Genomic DNA, 26,659 nt, shown 5'->3' on the forward strand with positions numbered 1-26,659 from the left:
TAAACATAAAGAGAAAAGTAGATACCTGGATGTCCATTGCATACCAAGCACTTGAAAGTGCGACTGCCACCCAATGTCTAAGTTGACAAAGTGGGACCCTCAGATTTCCCACAACTTTCTCCATATTACTGCATTGCTATTGTGACATTAGAGTTAAGGATGAGATGGGGTTTCTCTACAAACCCCCGATCATCAATCACGCATAACCATGGCAAACTCAAAGTATTAATCATTTGGGTGTACTACTGACCACAAAGGCAGTAAATGTCTTTTCTTCAGATGAAAATGAACTAAACCTCAGTGAAGCACTGTAGATATACAGTCACAGGGAAAGGTATCAACTGATGGGCTGGTCATATCCTACATACCACTGATTTCTTGGGACCATCTCCATTCAAGACCTGTTTATGGACTGACACTGGACTCACAAAAAAAGTACTCTAGGTCAGAAATGTCTGCTTCCAATGAATGTGGAGTTCATTTTATCATGGTGACTAAAAGAGGAGACCAATGAAGCAGGCACAATGCTTTGGGACTCTGGAAAGGTAAACCAGACAACAGATGCCAAACCTTCAGGGTGATGGGACTTGCCAGGAATTTTTTTTACCCTACCCTGGAGCAAATTATATTATTGTGAGAGAAGGGATCCTGTTTCTGGGTAGAAATCCCTATGTCCTTACTCAGATTTTACTAGTTTTTTACTTAAGCAAGCTTGCATGGAAGTAAAACATTAAAGTGGCTACAGTTGCCACTGAAATCAGTGGGAGTCTGCCTGAGTAAAGACTGAATAAAAACAGAGTAAGGACCTCAGGTTTTGGCCCTTTATTCTGGAATTATCTGGTTTATTTTGTTAGCTCTCAAAATAAAACAAAACTAGGTATTCATAGGATGATATAGATGGACAATACAGCTGCTCTAGCATACTGTATATATCAGCGATCCAGGAATGAAGGAGATGCTAAGTCTAGTCATGTGGCCAGCAAGAATGCTATAATGGTGTTTTGTGTCCCAGGGATACATATTGTTAAAGATGATAAGTTAAGCAGAACTAGAATTCTTCTTGGCAATTGGTCAAGAAGTGAGGTTCTTACCCACGAAAGCTTATGCTCCCAATACTTCTGTTAGTCTCAAAGGTGCCACAGGACCCTCTGTTGCTTTTTACAGATTCAGACTAACACGGCTACCCCTCTGATACACTGATTCATGCTCATTTGTTTAGTGATTCGTCATTGCAAATGCTAAATTTACAACAACACTTGATTCACCACCCATTCAAGTCAACAGAAGCCTTTCTGTTGACTTCAACGGGCTTTGGATCAGGCCCTGTATCGCCAACATTTGTGAATAAGTGAAAGTGTTGGTGGCTAACTCCGGTGAGGCTCAAAGCAGTTGAAACACAGCAGACCCCAACTGGCTCTCCACAGCCTGCAGAGATTTTCTGAGCGAGCTGAAGCTCTGCAGGGGCACTACTACATTTAAGCAGGAAAAGACAACTGGGGGCATGTCATGCCTGAATGCATATCGCAGTCTGGGTGTATTGTTCAGCCAGAGACTGAGAGGCAGAAACCCCTGGGAAGTGTCATTATCCCCCATGGGACATGCTTTTACTGTGATTAAAGGATTCCTTCAGACATTTGAGATTAGAAACAAGAGACTAATGAAGTAACCGATACTATTATGCCAGCAAAAGGAGTTAAAGAAAACACATGAACATTAAATCAAGTGGCTGGAATGAGGATATTGTGAATTAGTTTGCTGGAAAGGATGCTGGGAGGGAAAAATTTCCAGAAAATCCAGTCAACTTTCTGTAATCTCCACGTCTGACTTTTTTTCAAACTAGTCATAATCCTACTAAGTAGATCTGTCTCCTGTGTTCTTCCTTAATGAAAGCATCACTCCCCCCCCAATAATCTGTGCTCTGCTTAACAGCCTCACTTGTGCTCTATACCCTCCTAATGGTACATTTAATTCTAATGATAAATTGTCTAGATGTGCTGTATCTGCTGCAAATCCAATAAACACTTTTAAGCACTCACCCCTAATCGATTAACTTTATTTAAATATTTGTTTCTCTTTGATTGTCAGGTTTCACTGGGTTTCTGCAGACAGTTGCTTTGCATAATTCCTCTCCCATAGCCTCTCACCACCACTTCTGGCCTTTCTAACTCTTTGGGTATTAGAGAGGCTACATTCACAGAGTTTCCCAAATCTGCGAAATCTGGGCCCCTTCTCCACTCAGGGAGGGATTCTCTGTGGGCACAGCTGGTAGCTATCACTTAAAAACAACAAAAAAAGTGAAGTTGCTCACTTGACAGGCCTGCAGAGCTGTGCTACATACCCATGGAAAGCCTGCTCCAGCTTGTCTTGTCTTCAATGGGAGCAGGGTCAGCACAACTATAACCCAGGCACCAGCAGTGCAAGCTTTCATACTCAGTTCCCTCCAGTGTGTCTCATCCTTATTCTGGAGGGACCACCAGTGGGAGGTTAATTTATTCTCCATGCCCATTCAATCCTAGGGCAGGTCTACACTACAACCGGGATCCACGCTCTGAGATTGATCCACCAGCAGTCAATTTAGCGGGTCTAGTGAAGACCCGCCAAATCAACAGCAGATCGTTCTCCAGTCGACCCCTGTACTCTACCCCCGATGAGAAGCGTAAGGTAAGGCGATGGGAGAGTTTCTCCTATCGACCCCCCGCGATGTAGACTCCGCGGTAACTCACCCTAAGGTACGTCGACTCCAGCTACGTTATTCGCTCTTTTGGTATTCGAGAGGCTACATTCACAGAGTTTCCCAAATCTGCTCTGATCCATCTGGAGTCAGCTCGAAATCTGGGTTATTCACGTAGCTGGAGTTGCGTAGAGTAGGTCGACTTACCGCAGTAGTGTAGACATAGCCCTAGGCCTCTCTTCTGAGTGCCCATTTGTGATGGTGTTATCGGTGTAACAGGAATTGGACTGAGATCATTTGCATAGACCACTGAATGGCACCAGGTATCCACTACTGATGTAGACTGGAGTTGAGTTGTTGATGTAGAGGTTATAGATTATTAGCTCATTATTAGTACTCTGAGACATCCAAAACTACTAGGGACTCCCCCACCTCCACCCCCAAACTGGCCTTTTTTTATAAAAATGCTGCCCACAGTGCTGAGCAGCTCACATCAGTGCATCACTCAGGGCAGGGAACCCCAATTCTCCAGCTCATTAATTAACAGCACAGCTTAATGTACCAGATGTGTTTGTTGGACTTAAGGGTGACAAAATGTACTTCCAATAGCGTCCCTCATGCTAGGTGAATCACCAAGGGAGCACAGATGTTCTGTGGCAATATTGATACTTGAGAGAATGCTGACAACACCAGTGAGACATCAGACTCGAGCAATATCCCATGGTTAGTAAAGCTGAGTTAGAGCTTCTAAGTCATCCTAGACATGGGAAAAGGACACTCAGCCACAGGTAGCGCTTTAAAGGTCCAATCCTGCAAGGTGTTGAGCAACCCACTAGCTTCAGTAGGCACCAAGGGTACTCAGGGATATATCATGACTTTGCAGGATCTGGCCTTAGAGGACAAATGGATCCATTTTGAAAAAGAAATAGTCACTGCTGTGGTTCCCAGCAGTTCTTCACGGTGGTGGGAGAAAATTATCATTCATTTCCATTAAAATGGTGATAAAGAAGGGATCTAGTATTTTGGATGCAGTGTTCTTTAATAGTGGCACATAACTCACTCAGGCAGAGTGTTGGTGGTGGGTGCAGGAGATGGGTAACTGAAGGAAGTACTGATACATTTCTGCCTTCAGGAAAGCAGCTGGGGACCCAAAAAAGAATAGTTTTTAAAAGGGGGAAATTAGGGTAGAGGAGGGAAAGGAAAGGGCGAAACCTCGCACCTCTTTTACTCTATATAGAGGTGCCATTTGGTGCCAAGGGGCAGCCCCTACTAGCTTTTCATAGGTTTTTATGCTCCATTATGTCTTCCACTACTCCCACCACGACCCTTTCTCCCCCAACTTTGCAGGATATAATATAATCACACAATGTTCTATATGCTGACACAACTTTGCTCCCTCCCCTTGAATTTTTCTGAAATGTTGCTCCTGATTCCAAAGCACATAAGCTGTATTTATCCTGATGTAACTCCACTGACTTCAGTGGTGTTATACCATGGCTGCAACTGACCCCTAATTAATGCATACATGCCTCAAGATTATGATGAGCATATTTTTTTAAGTATCAAAAAACAAATTAGAATACAAAGGCACTTTATAAAGGGAGCCTCATGAGGCATATTGAGACTCATTACATAGGTTTTGACTTGAAAAAATGTAATAAGAACATAAAGCTGAGATTTTTCAAAGCCACCGACAGGATTTGGAGTCCTATTTTCCAGTAATTGTTATGAGAATTGGGCATCCAAATTCCATTGGTGACTGAGGAAATCTCACTATAAGTGTTTTTATGACACCTTTTCCAGAAAAACAAATATAGGAGTATTTTTGGATATAAACACTGCCCCGTAGTAGTGTGAAGCCAAAGATAACAGCAGGTGGGATTTTCAGAATTGCCTGTGTGATTTAGATAAAACAGAAGACAAGCTACTCAGAGGTTTAATTCTGCTCTCACCACGTTCAGTTCATGTTAGTGGAGTTACTTCTGATTTGCAGTGATGTGAGAGAAGTATTAGTCCCACTGACTATAAACGGGAAGGCTCACTTCACTCTACAAATGTAGAATCTAATTGCACTCTACAATTTGAGTAAAATTGAGAAAGTAAACATAAACACATAAATGGTGAAAAGTAAGCCAGATTTGAAAGATTTGTTTAATTATAAAATCCAAGGTATTACAAGTATATATCACATTATAAGAACATGAATAGAGGAGAATAGAAAAAAGGAACTAAAAATACATGTTTTTTATCTTGACAACATCCCTTTAAAACATTCAGTTGAGTACAATTCATAACATCCCATTCAAACATCCTATGTTTTGACTGGCCAACTGTGTGTGTTCATGGAAGTTGTCGTAACTATAAAGGGAAGGGTAACAGCCCTCCTGTGTACAATACTATAAAATCCCCCCTGGCCAGAGACTCCAAAATCCTTTTACCTGTAAAGGGTTAAGAAGCTCAGGGTAACCTGGCTGACATCTGACCCAAAGGACCAATAAGGGGACAAGATACTTTCAAATCTTGGTGGGGGGAAGGTTTTTGTTTGTGCTCTTTGTTTGGGGGGTGGTTTGCTCTTGGGACTGAGAGGGACCAGACATCAATCCAGGTTCTCCAAATCTTTCTGAACAAGTCTCTCATATTTCCAACTTGTAAATAAACAGCCAGGCAAGGCGTGTTAGTTTTTATCTTTGTTTTCTCAACTTGTAAATGTACCTTTTTGCTAGAGTGTTTATCTCTGTTTGCTGTAACTTTGAACCTAAGGCTAGAGGGGATTCCTCTGGACTCTTTAAGTTTGATTACCCTGTAAAGTTATTTTCCCTCCTGATTTTACAGGGATGATTTTTACCTTTGTCTTTAATTAAAAGCCTTCTTTTTAGGAACCTGATTGATTTTTTTCCTTGTCTTTAGATCCAAGGGGGTTGGATCTTGATCCATCAGGAGTTGGTGGGAGAAAGGAGGGGGATGGTTAATTTCTCCTTGTTTTAAGATCCAAGGGGTTTGGATCTGTATTCACCAGGGAATTGGTGAAGAGTCTCTCAAGGCTACCCAGGGAAGAGAATTAGCATTTTGGGAGTGGTGGCAGCGGACCAGATGTAAGCTGGTAGTTAAGCTTAGACGTTTTCATGCAGGTCCCCACATTTGTACCCTAAAGTTCAAAGTGGGGAAGCAGCCTTGACAGAGGTTTATTGATATTACTCATGATATGATTCAACAAATGAGAAATGGGGTGTTAATCAAAGCCAGGATCTAATAACTCCTTAACTTTCTAAATGTTTGAATGGTTGACGCTAAAAAAGATTTGGGGTCATGGTGAATAATCAGCGGAACATGAGTTCCCAGTGCAATGCTGTGGCCAAAAGGGTTAATGCAATTCTTGGATGAATAAGCAGAGGAAATCTCAAATTGGAGTAGAGCGGTTATTTTACCTCTCTACTGTGGTGCAGCCACTGCCAGAATACTGTGTCCAGTTCTGATGACCACAATCCAAGAAGGATGTTGATAAATTGGAAAGTTCAGAGAAGAGCCATGAGAATGATGAAAGGATTAGAAAACTTGCTTTATAGTCATAGACTCAAGCAGCTCCATCTATTTAGCTTAACAAAGATACATAGAGACTTGATCACAGACTATAAGAACCTACATGGGAACAAATATTTGATAATGGGCTCTTCAGTCTAGCAGAGAAAGGTATAACACGATCCAATGGCTGGAAGTTGAAACTAGACAAATTCAGACTGGAAATAAGGTAGAGTAATTGGAACAAATTACCATGGGTTGTGGTGGATTCTCCATCACTGACAATTTTAAAACCAAGATTGGATGTTTTTCTAAAAGCTCCGCTGTAGGAATTATTTTGAGGAAAGTTATCTGGTCTCTGCTATACGGGAGGTCAGACTACATGATCACAATGGTTTCTTCTGGCCTTGGAATCTATGAATCTGGATCCTGATCTGCACTACCTGGCTGGTCACTATTGTAAAAAACCCATGTGTTGCAGACAACTGGCAAATTTATTAATCGCACGCACAGTGCTAGGTCTAGACCCCTGTTCCTTCTGCTCCAAAAACACAGGCTTCTTGCCCTTTAACTAAAGAAGAATGTCCTTATTTTGCAATTGTCATAGCTGTTGTCAGCCGACTCTCAGCCTGGGATCAGTTGTAGTCTCTTTGAATCTGTTACCCATGGGTCCCCTACATACACCCACTGCCGGGCAATCTGACTGTTTCCAGCAGGAGTTCAGCTCACTCTCAGGGTCCTTTCTGACTCTTGAGTCTGGTTATGTTCATTTGCCTCTTGTCCCTGGCAGCACTCCCCAGGTCCCACCACAGCTCACTGGATGCAAGGACCCCTTCAGCATCCTTCATCCATATCAGGCTCATAAGGCCAGTCTGCCCCAGACAAGGAGGAGGAGAAGGATGGGCTAGCAACTGCCTCAGACTGAGCTCCCCTTGTAGCAGAGCTTGCTAGCAGTCCCTGGCAGCTTCCCTGCTCCTAGGAAGAAAACAAACCCAACCCTCTAGTTTGTGTGGCCAGTCTCACCCTTTTAAACTCCATTTCTCCAGGCGGAGCATGTTCTGCAGCTGCACCTAACTGGCACTGCCTGAGTGCAGGAATGCTCGTTAGCTCATCAGTAAGATGGGGGCATGTCCCATCACATAGTCCCTGTGGGCTAACCACTAGAGGGCAACATTATATATACACCCAAAACCAGTACATTGCACTATAGAACTGATGGAATGCAAACCTTGTATTTGACAATGGGAATTTTGGAGGAGTTTGGATCCAGATTTGAACTTTGTGGCTCAGGCCCAACTCTAATAGACCCAAGTAAGTTCCTGTCTGTGGAGCTCTGCCAAGATATCAGAATGGCCATCAACCAGCCAATACACAGGACTTACGAAAGCCTTTAACACAGTTTATATAATTTGTGAGGATGGAGATCTCTACAGCATTCAGTTCTCCTAGGCTCAATAGTTAACCTGACCCTGTATATCTGACTGCAATGGCCTCCAAGACAGTTTGCATTTTGCATTAAAATGACTGCTTGTTCTTTTCAGGGCCGGCTCCAGGCACCAGCTTAACAAGCAGGTGCTTGGGGTGGCCAAGAGAGGGGGGCGGCATGTGCGGCAATTCGGGGGTGGCAGGTCCCTCACTCCCTCTAGGAGCAAAGGACCTGCCGCCAAACTGCCGCCGCCGATCGCAGCTTCTCCCCCTCCCCCCCCAATTGTTGCCGCCAGGTCGCGATTGCAATTGCGGCTTTTTTTTTTTTTTTTTTTTTGCTTGGGGCGGCAGAAATGCTGGAGCCGGCCCTCGTTCTTTTGACTGTCAAATTGGATTCTGAATTAATTAATCTTATGAAAAAGATCTAGACCCGGGATACTCAGATTGATGCTTGCAAGCCACTCTTTAATGCGCCTCTTTGCAGCACATGGTATTAAAACACTGTGTGCTTTAATTATTAACCAATCTAAGTTATTAACCAATCAGGATGCTTTTACTATGTTATTAACCAATTGTAGTTGATAAAATAATAATACTTGGTCAGTCATTTTGCTGTGAGAATATATATATATTTCCCTATCATACTGTTTAAATATGAATATACTGTATAGTACTATAGTAAATGAAACAATGAATTCACGCTACTGTGACTCTTTGGGTAATGTTGATTGCTAATTTGCCTCCTGAACCACTCTTTATCGTTGATCTGGCCATCCCTGGGGATGGCTCACTGAAGACATCCACTCAATTCACAGCAACTGTCAAACTAGCACATCAAATGTTAGGCTGTGTTGAAATGGGGATAGAGAACACTGCAGAAACTATTAGAATGATGTTCAACTGACTGATGGCAGAGCCCTCACCTTGTATGCAATATTTGTTTTCAATGATCTCATCTCAAAAAGGATACAGCAGAAATAGAAAAAATCCCAAGAAAGGCAACAAAAATGATTAGAGGCTACAACTGCGTGAATGTTTGCTATGAAACTTGAAACTAAAGCTGTGTCTACACTAGGAAATTTTACAAAAAATTCCCACCACCGTTAGAACAGGCTCTGGATATTCGAACCAGCCCTGATTCTCTTCTCACTTATACCAGTGTAAATCAAGAGTAACTCCTATGAAGTTAACGGAGGTATGCAGGGTTAAACCAGTGTAAGCAAGAGGAGAATAAACCCCTGATGTAGAAAAAGGCTCTGAGAGCTTCCAGAACTTTTATCACGTGTTAGTAAAACGTGCTGAATGGCTTCATTGAAACAGTTGAGAAAAATTGGTCTGGCTGAAGGATCCTTGTCTGCACTTGGGCGTGGGGCTAACACCTGTTCAGCTGAACCTCTGGCAGAACCTAGTATTGATAAGGCTACAGTGAAACATGTTTGGTTTCAGGTGTCATTACAAATTCAATGAAAGTACTGCTGAGATTTGCAAACTTTTTGAACAAACCTGGGTCCAGTTAAGATTTTACATGCAAATCATATGAAATTTGCTGTTATAAAGGAGCTCTCCAATTTCAACTACATTTTGTTTTGAAATTTTGAGTTAATTCACCAAGTTCACTCAGATGTGAGTGAAACCCCACAGATTGACAGTGAAGAACATGCACCACCCCTTGTGAAATGAAACAGCCGAGTTCTGCACAGCACTGTTAGAGGCGAGCGAAGGACGGCACATGAAGAGAGAATAAGGAGACACAGGGTAACATTTTCAAAAGTACCTATGTGATTTAAGAGCATAAGTACCATTATTCAGGCTCCTAAATCACTTAAATGCTTTTGAAAATTTTACTCTAGAAATGATTTGGAAAGAAGAAAACTAAGAAGAGATATGACAGAGCTATCTGTAGAATACTGACTAGTATAAAGATGACCTGTCAAATTCTCCAATTTACCCTTTCCTGTAAGATGAGAATTGACTCTGAAGATAATAATCAGAATAAAAACCAGATGTAAACAGATGCAGTGAAGTGTTTCTGAATCAGCAGACAGCCTGAAGCAATAACTCTGAAAGGTGTAAACTACCCATGTCATCTGAAGCTCATGACAAGAGTTTAAATGTCAACATTGTCAACTATTTCACGATTTGATCAGTAATTCAATTGTTCTACTGTTGATCAAATCATTCAAGAAAGGAGAGGGACAATGATATTGGGACAATGAAGATCACAGAGTCTCAGGTGACAAGGGCATGGTTTGTGCATGGGCTTAAGGGAGTATCACTACTCCAACTCCCCCTCCCCCATTTTAACCCTTGGATTTTACGGAGGCAAATATCTTAGTAAGAGTCAAAAGAGAGTACAACTAGCAACACCTGACTATAATTCACTGTAAAATAAAAATGATAAAGGCTGTCAATCAATACTCAAGTTTTGGAGCAGTGAAGACAAGAAGAAATGTTCCTCATTGGATAGTTGTACACAATAAGCCAAGTAGATTTATGTGAACTTTACATTTTCCTCTGAAGTTCCCAATATTTGCCACTTTCAGAGCTTGGAGGCTGGACTGGACGGGATGGACCATTGATCTGTTCTGTTATGCCAATTCCTAAATTCACCACCAGCTCCTCTGTGTCTATCATTATAGTGAGAGGCTGATACAGGGAGGAGGATGCTTCTAAATTTTGTGTCATTACGTGTATGTTGCTCTTGCTCTGTTATTTCCAGGGGAAGCGGATTGTCAGTGAGAAACAGAGTTCAGATGGCCTCCTGAGTCAAGGTGGGGACCCAGCCCTGAACGAGGAAGAGGTGGACCACCTGGTAGCTTTCCGCAGAGGGAGACGGATGCAGATTGCCATCACCATGGACAACAAGGAAAAAGTGAGTGCATTCCAAGAGTCTGTGTCATAAGGACTGGAACTCCACCAACGCTATTGGACTAGAGGAGCAGAGGGGGAAAGGTTCTAGCTGTGAACACATTCCAGCAGCAGGTCAGTTGGAGATAGTGTTTTTTTTAGTAGTGTGGGAGTTATCAGGGCTAAAGCTGTCTGGCTATCCTAGCTCAGGAGACAAGGCCATAGGACCTGATCCACGTTCCCTTCTCTGTGATCCTAGCTCTAGCTATCTCCAGACTTGTTCAGTTTTTACCTCAGCAGATTCTTCAACATGCTCCCCAAAGGAATCTCATATGATGCTTCTTTGGGGGGAACAAGGGGAGGGGTAGGCATTGCTATGTACTTGCCTTGCATTTAAGAAGGAAAGAATGCAGAAGTTAACATTTAGAGCCACAGGCCTCATGGACACCTAAAGCCAGCTTTCCACCCAGGGCCATGGTGTAGGATATGGTCAAAGAGCCCTATCCCAGACTGTAGTGGGGTAAACGCCCGCTCCAGCCCTGAAGGGGTTGGAAAAGCCCCGCAGGGGGCTGGGGCTGAGTAAAGGAGCAAAACCCCGTCTGATTGGGGAAGTGGCTGCAGCTGGGGCCATGCCCCAGCTGAGCAACTCAGCCTTATAAGAAGGCCAGGGTAGCCAGAAGCAGAGGAGTCTTCCTCTGACAGGAGAGAGAGATAGGCCTGGCTGCAGGGAGCTCACCTGGGGACCTAGAGTGAGGCTGGGCTGGGCTGGGCTGGGCTGGGGAAAGGCCTTGGGGGCTGGGAAGCCCTAGGCCAGCAACTCCCCAGGCTGCAGGGCCTGGTCCTAGGCCCATATAGGTATTGGGGTTGCAGAGGGACAACCTGAGGGTGGGTAAAGGCAGCCAGTCCAAACCCCTTGTTGCCGGTGATGATTGGCTGATAGACTGCAGTCTACCCCAGGGCGTGGGGGGTAGGTGGTGCCTGGCAGTAGCCATGACTGAGGTGACATTGGGATAAGGGGTGGGGGTTCCCTTGGGTGGGGAGACCCAGAGAGAAAGTGGAGTACTGCCAGGGGGGCAGTATCTAAGCCAAGGGCACTGGGGTCCAGGAGGGACATGGGGGCCAACCACAGGCAGGACACTTGGCCTGCAGAGGGCGCTCTGGATGCTGGTGAGCTAATTCCTCAGATGACCAGCAGGAGGCGCCGCAGGGGTGAGTCCACGCTTGATTACACAGACAAACAGACAGTACAATTTAAAAGTTAATTGGGGTGGGCAATATCCATGTCCAAAACAAACTGATGTCACCCATGGGGCAGCCCCTTTGATGATTTTGTTGAACCTTTTAGATTTTGGAAACATGGACCAAATACTCTATTGCAAACTCTTTCTTCATAAAAAAATGATGAATTTCAATACAAGAGAATACTCAGCCAAGCAAGAGTGTGCCTCTGACACCCAGTGCTCGGGATCATGAAAGATAACAAGAGAAAACATAAAGCTAAAATACACAAAACAAGGTTGTACATAAAGGTCAAAGAACTAATGCAATTTCCCTCAGTGGGACTGCAGCCAAAGTGTGCTGCTAATTGCCTAGGATATTCTCCAGATTTGTCTCCTCCCCACTGAGAGTTTGACTAGAGATACAGGACCCTACTATGTTTCCCCATGGTCGCTTTACACTGAGTGTCATAAAGAAGCAGATAAGTCAGCAGATTGAGCTACCATTGAATACTCAGCAGCGCAGGGGGTTTCCATGGTAGCACAGAGCTAGAGTAATAGTTCTACAACACAGCCCCTGCCAAAGGGGAATTGTCAGGGCATGTTTGGGGGATAGGGGATGTAGTCTGTGCACCACTGTGCTGTGGCTATACTTGCCTGCTCAAACAGCCCTTGGAGTCATTGAAAATCAATGTATATATTAGAGCAGCCTTGAGGTTGCTCTATCTTATGCTATGGGGATTGGTAAAAGCCATCTTTCTTCTCTCCCTATTCCTGCCCGAAGTGTATCTCCTGCAGATCTAATAATCAGAGCCCTAATGTTTGAGAAAAGGGAGCTGCATTCACAATGCCCTATCTCCTCCCCATTCAGTGCCCTACCTGCAAGCTACACTTTGCCATAGTTAAAGCTAAATAGAGGACACTTAGAAAATTAATAGGAATTTTTGGGGGCATGCTCAGTAGGGATCATTGCTGGTTCATAAAGGGAGCCTGCCTTCAAATTCTCCTCCTCCAAAATGTAAATATATGCTGCAACTCAGTTTTCAGGCAGACTCAGGACAGAGTCCATAACAGCCCAAAACACTTGGCTTTCCCACCCCTCAGATAACTTTCTGATCACACTGTTCTACCACACTTTAAAGACAATGTTCCCAATTAACTTAGCTAACTGGGTATCCCAGGGAGAGGAGCCAACATTTCCCTGTCACTGCCTCCTATTCTCCATTTGCAAATGGCCACAGTGTATTCAGTGGACTTTGTCAAAATTTAATCCAGATAATCCCCAATTAATGCTTCTCTGCAAACACTCAGCCTGTGCTGTCCTCCTCTGACACCAGTGTTCATGTTTGAATTTTGAAATTGAAGCAAGTGCTCTGGGTAGGGAAGGAGAGAGAACTTGCACTCCTGCGTTCTGGTGGACACGTGCGCACAAAGGGGTGGCCATGAGAAATGACAAAGTGGGTGCCATTATCCACTCTGAGAAGAATTCCACAAAGTCATTTGGTCACATTCACAGCTTCACTGTGCAGCAGCAAAGTGTCAAATGCATAGGATGGGTGCAGAAAAAAACAAACTGGAGCTTAATATAAAAGAGTCTAAATACTGCACCTAGTGTACAGAAGCAAGAATCCATCACTAAGCAGCATTTAAGAGTCTGAAGGCAATGAAAGGGAAGAATTAAGAATGTTGTATGATTTCACAGACTCCTTATTGGTGGGTTAGTGCAGGCAGGCTGAGTCCTGGACTAATGACACTGGCATGAGCTCACTTTAACAACAAAGCCACCTCTATTTATTACTGGCAGAGAGTACAGAGGCAGCTCCCCTCCTGCTGTCGGTACAAAGAGCTTCACTCTCTCCCCAGGCAGAGAGTTCTCAGAGTTACTTCCTGAGACAGGCATCCTGCCCCTGTACAAAGAACCATGCTCTTTAGGAGATCTCCGTGGATACACTAAAAAACACCCAGTCACTCAGCCAGCAAGCAAACAAGGAGCTACCATTCTGACCCTCAGAGAAGGCAGAGTGGAACTGAGAAAACGACACCTTGAGCTCATTTTAGTTAAATAGGGTTTTTAAAATGTTTTTGTAGATTGACTAGTTGTTAAATCAGCCATAATATAAAAAAGGTGATTGAGCTGACCTCTGAAACCCTAATTTCCAATAGTTATTACCTGTACCTCAATATTCTACATTCCAATCTGCCTCATGAGATCGCCCACCTATTGGGAAATATAACGCTGTCTCCTCTACCTTGTTAATTATTATTTGATTTGCAACGTGGTAGCACCTGGAGGCCAAGGCCCATTGTGCTGGACGCTATACTGACATATCACAAGGAGATGGTTCCTGTCGCAGAGAGCTTAGAACGTAAGGCTATGTGTGTACTGCAGCATGGTGTAGAATATGGATGTGTGACTTGCCGCACGCACCAAAGTGCTGTGCTGCAACTGCCCTGTATGGATGCTGCTAGCACGAACTAAAAGGTCCCTAGTTTGCATTAATGTAGTCCTCTTCAAACAGGACTTTGTTAATGTGAACTAAGTATCTATTAGTTCACACCAGCAGCATCCCCATAGGGCAGTTACAGCACAGCACTCTTTTGAGCGCAGCAATTCTCACCCCTGTAGTAGTCCAAATTGCAGGGCCGTGTAGACAAGCTCTAAATATGAGATGAGAAACAACGGATTGCTACAACAGACAGAGGGTGTGTCTACACTGCAGTTAAAAACCCGGAGCTGGCCCGTGCCAGTTGACTCGGGCTGCAGGGCTGTTTAGTTGCAGTGGAGACTTCTGGGCTCAGGCTGGGACCCTCCCACCTTGCAGGGTCCTAGAGCCCAGGCTCCAGCCCAAGCCCAGAAGTCTACACTGCAATTAAACAGCCCCACAGCCCAAGCCCTGTGAGCCTGTGTCAGCTGGCACGGGCCAACTATGGGTGTCTAATTGCAGTGTAGACATACCCAAAGGGAACACAAGGTACTACTGAGACAACTGCATGATAAGCAGTACTCAGCCTACAACCAGTGAGTCACGGATTTGGATACAACATGGTTAAAGTGTATAGTGTCGATGGGACCTCACCAAGCCCAGTCTGTGGAATATGCGTAGGTTCCTCACTATGCTACAGATGTTACACATGTGGTAACTAGAATCAGTTAGAGATGCAGTGCAGATGGAGCCTAAAATGACAGCTGCCCCTTGTCCACCTTCAGTTCAGCTTGCACCTGTTCCACCTAGAAACATTTTCTGAAATGGCTTTGTCCAGCCTACACTGTCACTTCAGTCATTTCTGATACAGATTTGGGAGGGAGCATTGTCAGCAATGCATCCATTTACTAGTGCTGACAGGACTCCGAAAAGCCAAAGACAGATGCATCTGTCTCTCTCACTCTGCCGCCGATTAACCTCCCTCCTGAGAGCACTGGTGTGCATCAAGCTAATTAATAGTAAGAACATAGGAATGAATTCATTAATATTTTTTGGTTTGACTATCTCAGAGCAGTTCACAGCGGTGAATAAGTACATTCATCCATTTTACAGATGGGGAAACTGAAGCACAGAAAGGTTCAGTGACTTGTCCAAAGCCACAGAGAAAGTCTGTGGTATAATCAGGCTCCAATGTCTAGGGTGCTAGTCTGGAACTCAGGAGATTTGCCTTCAATTCCCTGCTCCCCCACAGACTTCTTGGGTGATCCCAGGCAAGTTATTTTCTCTCTCTGTCCTAGTCTCTGTCAGTAAGTTGGGGATAATAGTACTTCCCTACCTCACAGGAGCATTGTGATGATAAATACATCACAGACTGTGAGGTGCTCAGATCCTATACTAATGGGGATGGTTTAACTACCTCAGGGAGAGAGAAGAGAATCCTGATTGGCAGTCCCTGTTTCTAGCCTTTAGAAACACTGTGTCCTCCTGTACCACACAGCCCAGGCGGGAGGTACAGGGCTGGCTCTGTGCTTGAAGGGGCAGCTGCATTATTTGTGTTCTCTAGTGTAGATTAAATGTAGCTTTGAACTGCGCTCTAGCAGCCTGAGATTGACAGAGCTTTGGCTACATTCTGCTGATGCAGGGGGGCAATTAACTCAAGCACTGCACAATTCAATCCGCCTTTTCAGGAGGCACTGATTCAGCAGCAGCTCTTGCACTCTGCCCTCTTCTCAGCGTGGTATCCGCAGGAAGAAAGCTTGTCTCTGTGCTGTCGACACTGTGCTGCATGCCATGAGTGGGGGCATGGGAGGGTTTTACACAGTAAGATGGGCAGGTCTGTTCCTTTTCGCCTGCACAGCTCGGGGTGTAGAATGGTTGACAGGACAGCAGGGAGCACAAAGAGACAATGAAATTGAGATTGTAAATCACGCTGGGAGAGTTGGTAAGCACGGCTGGCAGAGTCGCTTGGCTCTCACAGGCAGTACCTGCCTTTGCGTTTCCATAACACCATGCCATTTGTCCTTGAGCCCGGGAGCCGCTCCGCCTCACAGCATGAAATAGATATTGGGATTGCTGAAGCGTTTTCAACAGTGCTTTTTGCTATAAAGAGCTTTTGTTTTAATTTGAGTGCAACAGAGCTCCCAACTTTCCCTACTCCTCACACAAAGGAGAATTATTCACATTAAAAGAGGGGGACGCCCAGAGCTAGAGGGTGGTAAAGAAGGAGGGTCCCCTTTCTATTTCGGGCCTAATCCTGCTCCTACTGACGTCAATGCAAGGTTTGCACTGAGATGATATCTGGGAGCTTCTGGCATTCCTAAGCTCACTTTGGGCAGCATTTTTGTCCCTGGATAGTATTGCTCTAGCAAAGGTGGGAAAGAAATGTGTTGTACTAAATTACTGAGATGATTCTTTGATATGAAACTCTCTACAGGAGACTTCTTAGCCCAAAACCGCACTATTTCTGATGCGGCAGGAGTACTCGATCCATCACGCATTAACAGAGAGACTGTCTCACAGACACCTCTTGTCCCATCTAGGATCATATAGACAACCTTCCACCCCATGGTAAGGCGCACCTTCTCTTCCATTCAATCATGTGGACCCCCTCTCTTGTCCCATTTATGTCACCTGGACCCATCTCCCCACCACTGGCAATAACACAGAACTTCCTGCCAGCTTACTGGCAATCACATGCACCCACCTCCCTGCCAGACTTGCCAGTTTGAATCCCACTCATGAATGCATGCCATCTCTGTGACTCGTGCTGCAGTGGAGTTCTCCGTACCACCAGCGCATGTAGGTATTTGTAGCTGTCTGCTGTGCATTCCCTACATTTCTAAGAGTCTATGATTATGTGATTTGTGCTTTTTGAAAAATATCATACACACCATCACCCCCTCCCACCGATTATATTCCTTTCTCTCCTCTTCTTCCCTTGCATATGCTTCCCTCCTGCCTGGTCTTCCTAGTCCCCTGCACCAAATGCCACAGCCGTGGTCCTTTGCTTTTATGCTCTTGCCCATGCTGGCCTGCCATGTGGTCTCCTTGCTCCCTGGCACATTTTGCAGGACAATCTTGTCCTTGGTTCCCTTCTCTTCTGTTCCACTGGCAGCTTCTTGGGGATGGCTGGTACCGCCACACTTACTGCTGGCTCTAGTCCTCGAGAAGTAGACTGTTTCTTTCCCCCCTTTTTCTCCTATGCAGAAGCAGTCAGCAGTGGAGTCAACTAAGTTGGCTCTTCCATTTCATTTCCAGATGCTTCTGCAGACACTCAGTCTCTTCATAGGAAGCTTCCTACCACTGTATCTCAACCTTAAGGGACAAGAGGGTAATTCTGCTTCTATTCCCATTCAGTCCAGGGCTTTTTATTGAGATTACTAGCAAGGGTGCTAATCCACACCAATTGTGATGGTGGTTTTTGTGGTGTGAATGCCTGTCCACAAGGAACTGAACTGAGCCGCCGTCTCAATATACAGGTGGCTGAACAGATGGTGATTACTGCCAGCAGTTACCAGCCTCATCTAGATTGGGAATGATGACCTATAAGCAAAAGGCCCTCCCCTTCTCTTCCGTATCCCCTTGTCCTGAGCCATCCAGTCTGTCCAGGCTAACAATTTCAACATTCGCTCAGCCCTGGCTATACATGCTCTCCTCCCTCACTCTCTTGCACACTCACAGATAAATTCATTCCTTGCTCACTCTTTAACACCCAGGGTCTCCCTCCCTCAGACAGATGCAGCGCTGTGTGGGGTGGCTTGGACTGTCTAGAATGCCCTGTGGATGGCTCAACAGCTTTGACACCCCGTCTTGAGCTATCCAGACACCTTTTCCTTTCTCTGGTGGCGTGGGAGTTGCTTTCAGATTTCCAGGCTCTCTTTTAGAAGCGAGTTTGAATGAAGCCTGTGGACATTTTGCTGGATTGAGCAGGTGACTAGAACCTTACCCAACGTATCACAGGGTTGTATCCTACATTTTAAGAATCGATATGGGTAAAGTGCTTACCTTGTCTCTCCTCCCAGAGAGCCCTGGGGTTGTCAGCCAAGAGCCCCTCTGGGCCACATGTAGCACAGCAGAAATCTTCATCTCTTGTAAGTTTTCCCTTAAACAAAGACCAGTCAGCACCTTTCATAAAGAATCACGTTGTCTTTTAGAATAACAAACCACGAAAGTACAAAAGTAAAGTCTCCATGAGAGAGCACGGTGTGATCGTGTCTCCTCCCTAGTAGGCTGCAGCAGCTCTGCCTCTCAAAATGTCTGCCTGGCTCTGCAGACAGTAGAGTTCTTAGAGATTTAAAGGTGCAGCACTCAGAAAGCAAAGGCAGAACACCTACAGAGCTAACTAGACCACAGGCTCCAACTTAGAAGTGGTGGCATAAAATTGAGAAGCCACATTCATAAACCTTTCACTCCCACTCACTGTTGCCATGACAGACCACAGGCTCTCCATCTTGGACTCCCCACGCTGCTGCTCTCACTGACAGGTTGCAGCTGGGGAACCCGCCAAAAGCCAATCGGACACTAATATGCTCTTCCCTTCTGGGTGATGAGTGAGGTGGTACTGTGCCTGTCAGCCTGAGAATGGGGCAGCAGCATGGGAAGGCTGAGCATGCCAGTGCCCACCTGTGGTCTGGAGGTGGACATGGCTCCCACGATTTTTCATCAGTCGCAATCTGGAGCTGAAGTACAAGATTTCTGGTGGTGGGTTAAGTGGCTTTACCATGGCAACTGCCTAAGAGCTCACAGTTTAGAAAATGTATAGGACTGGATCCCATCCTCAAGATCTGTGCATGGAACGGACGCTGCATGCAATTCTCCCCGCCATACAGAAGGAGAAATCATCTGCCTCCATGGCAGCAGTCCTGTGTTCCCTTAGCCCGCACAGAAAGCTCTCTATGGTGTCTGGGGATACCCAAGTGGTGAGGGCTTGGGAACTGGCTGCGGAGGACCCACATTTCCCATACCTTCATTTCCTGCATCCAGCAGAAACAACAGAGAAAAATTAGAGCCAGAAGCCATAGTCCTGTTCCTACAGAACACTCTCTGCCCTTCTGAGCTGGAGCACTGGGGAGCTGGAGTAGGTGACCTAGAGCCCACGAAGAAGCACTGGGACTCCATGCAGCTGGCCCTGTGCTTCAAGCATATGCCTGAGCTCAGTGTGGATATCAGAATTCCTGATTCCTGTGCAGATGTTTCCACAATGGAACATGATCTGGCCTGCTTGGGGGAGTGGATCCCTTTGTCCCTGGAGACTTTGAGAATCCAACTCTGCTTCACCCTGTGTGCAGAGACAGAACTGAAATCAAACATGGCTTCCACTCCCACAGAAACTGATAAAAATCAATTCCCCCAGCTTTTGTAGGAGCTAAAGAGCAGCCATGTTTTCCCCTCCCCTTGCTGTCTGTATCCATGACTTTCCCCTGGTTGCAGGATTCTGATTATTGTCAGTAGGGCTGAGGGCAAGTCTCACTGGCTGTGTGTTTGGTAGCAGTTTTCCTAAGATGCCCCTCCATGCTCTGGCATTTTTCAAGGCTATGTTTCAGGAGAATCATTTTATGCATTAGAGCTGTGAGCCGGCACACCGGAACCACTGGACCACACCCGTTAATTAACATCTTACAAACAGACAGGTAGGTATGTGGCTTCTGGGCGTTTTACATTGCCTGTTTATTAATAATGTTTCCCTAGGTGATACATCACAAGTGAAGCCATTTCCAGTCTGGAGATGGACGAACCGCCCTCACCGGCTCAGCTACACATGTCAGAATATATGTCACCCCTCCCCACAATAGAGAGAAACCCACTGTCAAAAAGAGAAGGAGAGAGAGAGTGTTCCATTTGACACTGTGGATGTGGTTTTCCAAAGAACTCAGCTCCCATATGGGCATCACAGTAGGTGGTCAGAAAAAATAATTCACCCAATACACTGAGCTTTTTTGAAAATATGGCTCCAGTTGTGGGTGCTGAGCATTTGGAAATCTAGCCCCACATAACTAGGGTCTGCTGCTTTTACTTACATGGACTAGCACCTTCCTCTGCAGTCACTCCCATTCATTTCAGTGGGACTACCTGTGAAGTAGGGGTAGCGAATCTGACCCTAAAGAGAAACCATACTAATGTATCTCCTCCAATCAGGATCTGCAGATGCCATCTGCTTGATTGAGTCATGTGATTTATCATCTTCGTTTTGAAAATAAAAATTCAATGAGATGGTCTAGATCCCAAAATGAACTCATTTAATCTTACCTACCTGTGGGGATCTTACCAAGTGTGGGATTTGCATGTACTGTGTCAGTGGCAGCATTTGAAAACAAGGCTTCTCGAGTAATACTAGCTTGAAAGATCCCAAACAAACCTAGGGCATAGTCCTTCAGCTGCCCGTCCGCTTCCTTCTGCAAGGGGGTCCCACTGAAGTCAATTGGACTCTGTGAAGGAGCGAAGTTCAAGCATGCAGATCTTTTGGCAGAACTGGGCTCCTAGAAAGGAGCAGACACATGACCCTCCCTCCTCTCCCTTCCTCCAGAGAACAGCATTTCTTCTGAAAGCCCACCCTCAGAAACACCAATGCTGCCATCAACAGCTATGTGACAATTCCTACTTGGGGCAAAGGCTTGAGAGGCAGCATGATCTGGTGACCTGAGCAAAGGGCTGGGAGCACAGATCCAGGCTTGAGCGCAGGGGTTTCCTGGTGCAGTGATTGTCTCGCTGTTGAGTGTTAACCTTTCTGTGCCTCAGTGTCCCCAGTGTAGAAGGGCAATAACATTATTCACCTCACAGGGGCATTGTGTGGAGCAGGGAGTTAAGGTTCGTACGGTGCTTTTAAAATAAAGTGTTCTGTCAGTGCCAAGTATTGGTAGCACACAGAAGATGCTGGCCAGAGTTTTTATTGCATCCAAGGATATGCAAATACCCTCTCTGTGGCTGGACTTGCATGATCATGTTTGGCGCTAAGTCAAAGGAAAAGGTTTGGCAGCATAGGAAGCTTTCATGCTAGAGTGGTCAGACAGAAGTGGTGATGGTGGCAAGGTTGAATTAAGGCAGTCTGGGGCTTTAGGCACCACGCATATGGGCCTCTCGTGCCCCTCCCCCACAATGTTGTAGTGCTGTCCCTCCTTGGGTTGGCAGCAGGTTTCAGTTAAGATGAGTGGGGCAGTTCACCTCTCTTGGAGTTACAGGTTCAAGCTGTCTGCAGACTCAGGCAGGCATCAGTTACACTTGGGGCACATTTTCAAGTTTCGCCTTGCATCCCTGAGAGATAGAAACATCATTTTGAAAAACTGAAAGCTGAGATTCTGATCTCGTCATGTGAGTTTGGGAACTAGTGTGCTAAGTGTAAGGCCAATGGGATGCCTATGCCTTAATCTGGCCTGTGCAACACCAGAAATGTAGACTGCAGATCATTGCTGTGTCCCCAGATGCTCAAGGCTTCTTGAATCAGAGCCCTGATACTGAAATAACTCTGTCAGCACTAAGTGCGCATTCACACAGTACTCTAACTAGCTAACCTCCTTTCTCACCATACTGCCCCCTGGGATGGCTTTTCTGGGAGCAGAGTCTTTTCCACAACAGCACACGCAACACCTTCCTAATGTTATTTCTGAGCATCCTTTTAAACTCTATTAGCCAATTCTGATCCCATTTGCCCTGATTGTGCCGTGTAACTCCAAGTAATTTCAGTTAAGGTGCTCCCAATGCTATGTGCTATAGAAACTTGGCGAGATAGATTCACTGGAATGCCACATGATTTTCACCAGCATAATGAAAGCAGAATCAGGCCCTATAATTTCAACATTTTGATTAATTCCTCATCACCCTTTGCCTTGTTTCAGTAATACCCTTTATGGCATCTAAGAGTTTTGATATTTGGCTAAAAATCGCACTAAGCAACTAGCCAGAATAAGATTCCTGTTTTCAGCTCTGACCTGACTTCACAGAGTTATCATTTCCAAGCTGTTTGTGCTGTGAATTTACTCTTTGTATTTTTGTTTTCCTTTGATATGCAAAGCTCAGATGAGCTGATGGCCTTGGGGCCCACATGCGCCTTTCCAGTAACATTCCGATAGGGGGAGAGTTGGGTGCAATTTTGGAAATCCCTTAGCTATGATTTTGCCTTTCCAATGCTGTGCCACTCCCGAGGGGGTTGTTGGTCTCCCTGCTGCAAAATAACAAGTTGCTGGATCCGCATGGAATTTGTGCAGTCAGCCCCTAGGCGGCCATGTATGGTTACAAAACTGGAGGTGACAGCAGTGATAAATGCTGTGTCATTTGGCAGCAAAATGTGCGGAAGATCATGTGATGCAGCAGCAATCAGTGGGCAGCAGAGGCAGCTCGAGTAGGGATCCAGCAGCCCCTGTGGGCAGTACACAGAGCAGGATGTTGTGGCTGTGGCATCGTCATCAGGCCAGTGGGGTTTGCTGCAGTTTCTTCAGCTGGTGGTTCACCTACTGGAGCTGCTTTTTCGTCTCATTGGCAGTTCTCCATTCCAAACGCTGGTTGGTAAGAATGAGGCAGTGATCCAGGGATCCCACAGTTTGTGTAATTCTCCAGTGAGGGGATGCAGGACCATTCCCAGTTAGGCAGCAGGCAGGGTCTCATAGCAAAGAACAGATACAGGTGAGGAGTCTTTACCTTCCTGAGCCCGAAGGGTTCAGGGCTTGTCTACCCAGGGAAGTTATTCTGAAATAAGGCTGGGGATGGATTTAAAGCAGTAGAGAGTTCCAGAGTAGCTCCCCATGTGGACACTCTTGCTCTGGAATAGCTCCAGTGCTTTAAATTCACACCTTACCTTATTCGGGAATAACCCCCTGTGTAGACAACCCCTAAGCTTGTCCCAGCCATTCACGTGATTGCTGCTTATACTAGTGGGGTCTGAGGCGTTGAAGGGAAGGGAGACTAGGAGAGGCGCATCCGACAAGCACAGTCTCTTTCCTGCCCGCCCTTCCTGTTTTATTTGAAAGGCGCAAGAGATTAACATTGAAAGAAATTGACACATGAGGGCCGATGGTTTTCACACTCCCTGCTACTCTGGAAAGTGGGTGCTAGCCTTCCTCTGCTGTATACTGTGCTCCTGTCATGAGCTTCTGTGAGCGTGACACACACAGCTGTACACTTTATGATTCTATGACTGCACCTGAGTTTTTTTTCTGAAAGTCTTCCCCTTCCCCCCCCCCAACCTCCAGGCTGTATGTCCCTGCTGCTGCCTGGAGGCATTAAGAAAGTCATGCAATTCCCTACCCTACTGCCTCCCCACAGAATGTACTCTCTAATTGGTACTAGCAGTATGTTTATACTTCATGAAGTTTCCAGGCTCTGATTGTCCCTGGAGTAGGTTTCAGAAAACAGCACTGGGTCTCACTACCAAGCTAGAGTTGTGAAGGAGCAATGTGGAAAAGCTTGTGCTCCTACCGGAGGTTACCAGCTGCTCCATCGGTGTCTCTTGCAAGTAACACTGCACCAAGTGACACTGCAATTTGTTTTGGAGAAGGGCACGTTTCTGCCTTCCTAGTTAAAAATAAAGCACGAGTACTGCAGTCCACAAGCGAGAGGAAAGAGTGTATGGGGAAGGAAAGGGGTAGGGGAGCCTCAGGACTGCACTGGGGCCAGCTGCAGCAAGTGACAACCAGTGATCAAAGGGGGTGGAAGGGCACCACAAAAACAAAATGTCACGCTGAAAGGAACCAGCAGGAACTGCATCCCCAGAAAGACAGTCTGAGAGTCAGGAGCCATGAATTCAATTCCAGCTCTGCCACAGACTTCCTTTTGTGCTCTTGGGCAAGTCATTTAACCTATCCCTGCTTCAATCCCCTGGTTTCTGATGATAATGATCAGTGATCTTGTAGGGAGACTGTGAAGCTAGTCTTATTTACCCATAAAGCACTTTGACACCCTGAGATAGAAGGCCCTATAGATGTGATCTGTAATCACCCAAGATGGCAACAAAAGAGTAACAGGCAGTGGAGGCAATGCAATAGAGAATAGCGCTCGTTGCAGTAAATCAATTAACACCAAAGGTATCCCATGGGTAGAGCTGACTTCAGGCCCTTCATTGAAGAAGGGCTTAAACTGGGTGGAGTTTTCATGATCGAAGGAGGGGTGCCAGGGCTCCTGTATCAGTGTTCATGGGGGATCAACTGTGATCTTTGCCAGCCGTGTCCATAGCTGACTGCTTGTCAGAACATGGCATCAGTCTTGCAGTGGGCCAGAAAACTCCCTGTTTCATTTGCTTAATGCTTTGTCCATGGTTCTCTAAGAGTGGGGAGGGTAACTCTAAGGCACCATCTCCACTGCAACGGTCTGGGGATCTGGTACAATACAGTTCAAGGTAGTGTAGATGGGACCTAATTGTGTCCCTCTAAGTATGTTAGAGAGCTGGACTCTCAAGACTTTAGCCTGGATACAGGGACATGGGCACATCCTGTTAAGAGTGCTAGTGCCAATGTAGGTGCCAGGCCTGTAGTTTGGTCTAAAATAGTATTTTAAGTTTTGCTTGCTGTTTGATTTTTAATATATATACTTTCTTACTAATATGTGTGAACAAAGGGATCCTTAATAAGAACAAAGACAGACACTGTATATGTTGCTTTTGCCTAAGCCAAATGGGGTTATTAGTATAATGGGGACAAATAAAAGCAATGAAAGTGTTACTGGGCGTGGTGGAAGTGTAATATATAAACGCACACTTAAAAACTGCCTCAACTCCTTATCTCACGGCAAGGTCAAGCAACCAGTCAGAAGGGACAAGGGGGATTGGGGGGAAAGGTAAAACACTAAAAGACCCAAAAAATGCCTGCCCCTAACTGTAGCACAACCTCACTCCTTACCCCTCCCCTGGGGTACACAAGGAGTGGAATAAAGACCCCAGACCTATGACCCCCCAAAATGGAACATGACCATAAGTTGTAAGGGGTGGAACTGTAGGTGTGCATTACAGGTATAATTATGCCTGCTAAGAAGAGGGAAGTGGGAAACACTGGAAAACAAGGCTCTGTGGCGTCAAAGTTATGGGACACAGGTTTGCTGAAAACTAACCCCAATAAACATCGCATTGCCTGCACTTTGAACTTTTGGTCTTCTACTTTCTGTCTGCATAACAAGAACCAGGGGAAAGACATCCCAACTTTACCATTGCAACATTTAACCAGATTGCAATTGGTTCCCTGACTCCACTACAGAGCTTCAAGGCTATTTAGGCACCTAACCCCAACTAAAATACCTTTGAGGATCGGGTTTTGGTGCTTTAAGCTTTCTCCAGATCAGCTTTCCTCTTTGGCAGCGTGGTGGAGTAGAGAGATCACCGGGGAATGTGTCCCCTTTTGCTGCTGTCCTCCTTGTGTCCAGGTGCCCCCTGTTTTCCCTTGCTAGTGCCGATTTGACTCAGTGCATCTTCTGTTCGCCTTTTGTCTCCTGAGAAATCCCTTTTGGTTTTGCACAGTTGCTCAAAGGCCTGGCACTAGTTCTTCACTCTAGAGTCCATGCACAATCGTGAATCATGTCTCTTCTGTATCCCTACAGGTGGATGAAAGGAGAACAGTGGAGAGGAGGCGATCAGACACTGATAAGTATTCAGAGAGTGAGCACAACATAAAGGTGAGAGGGGTCCTTGGTGCTGATTGGTGTTCATGCGAAGGAGGTGGTGATGGAGTGAACCATAGGCCCTGATTGTCAGAGGGACTGACCATCCACAGCTGCCACTGAAGTTAATGGGAGCTTTGGGTGCTCAGCCTCGCTGGCAATCAGCCCTCACGGCATTCTTGGTAGTGCCTCTCTTCATTGCAATATTGACTGCTCAGGTTGCCTTGAGTATGGAGTGGTACAGGGAGTCCTCTTCCTGACTGCCTCTTTCACCACTCACCTCATTGTGTGGAACAGCCCCATCCCGAAGGAATGGACAAGCTGGTTCATAAAATTATAGACCTTAGAGATGGAAAAGATGAACCGCGTCACCTGGCCCATCCCCCCATTGATGCAGGATTGTGCCCCAGGGTATTATCCAGAGCTTTATCCCGGCTGGCTTTAAATTATATGATCATGAGGAAAGATGCGAACTACTGAAGAACTGACATGCCTTTTAACTGTGTGGGTTGTTTGGGAGCATTAGTGCTGGAGCAGTTGTTAGCCTGCTATGCAGGGTCAAATGTACCTTCTTTCTAGTCACCAAAGGTTCCCCTGGCCTTTGTCCCTCTGCTGTGCCCAGTTCTCTGTGACAATGGGCAAAGTATAAATGCCTAGACTGACAGAAAGGTCCTGAAGCACGCAGCTTTGAGATGGCCACCCCAGTAGAGATTGGCTCCAGAGTGACATAAGGTGGATTTCTATAAAGAATCTCTGAATCGTGCTGAAGTCCTTTTCCTTAGTGATAAGCAAGACTACACATTTTTACTGCACCAGCCAGGTTGACTTCAGCTCCATGACCTGAGATTCCTCCGAAGAATTGTACCTGGAAATAAAGCAACGTTTCCTAATTTTCCTTCTGCTGGGTTGGAAGGTCCTTTTGCCACGTCTTCGTTCTGGGATGCCTTTGGCCCTTCCCCCCTTCTCCCCATAGTCTTTTCTTTGTGATC

At 45.7% G+C, this 26,659-nt stretch overlaps 1 protein-coding gene across 2 annotated transcripts in view; it reads left to right on the forward strand.

Moving 5' to 3' along the window:
* The window catches only part of CCDC9B (coiled-coil domain containing 9B), a 101,764-nt gene that overhangs the window by 22,601 nt on the left and 52,504 nt on the right, over window positions 1–26,659 (forward strand). For both annotated transcript variants that reach the window (XM_054027698.1, XM_054027697.1), the window contains 2 exons: window positions 10,332–10,484; window positions 25,611–25,685. In XM_054027698.1, coding sequence (XP_053883673.1) covers window positions 10,332–10,484; window positions 25,611–25,685 — 228 coding nt within the window. The remainder of the gene's footprint in view (window positions 1–10,331; window positions 10,485–25,610; window positions 25,686–26,659) is intronic.

Source organism: Malaclemys terrapin, chromosome 4 (genome assembly GCF_027887155.1).
Source record: "Malaclemys terrapin pileata isolate rMalTer1 chromosome 4, rMalTer1.hap1, whole genome shotgun sequence".
NCBI classification, from domain to species: domain Eukaryota; kingdom Metazoa; phylum Chordata; order Testudines; family Emydidae; genus Malaclemys; species Malaclemys terrapin.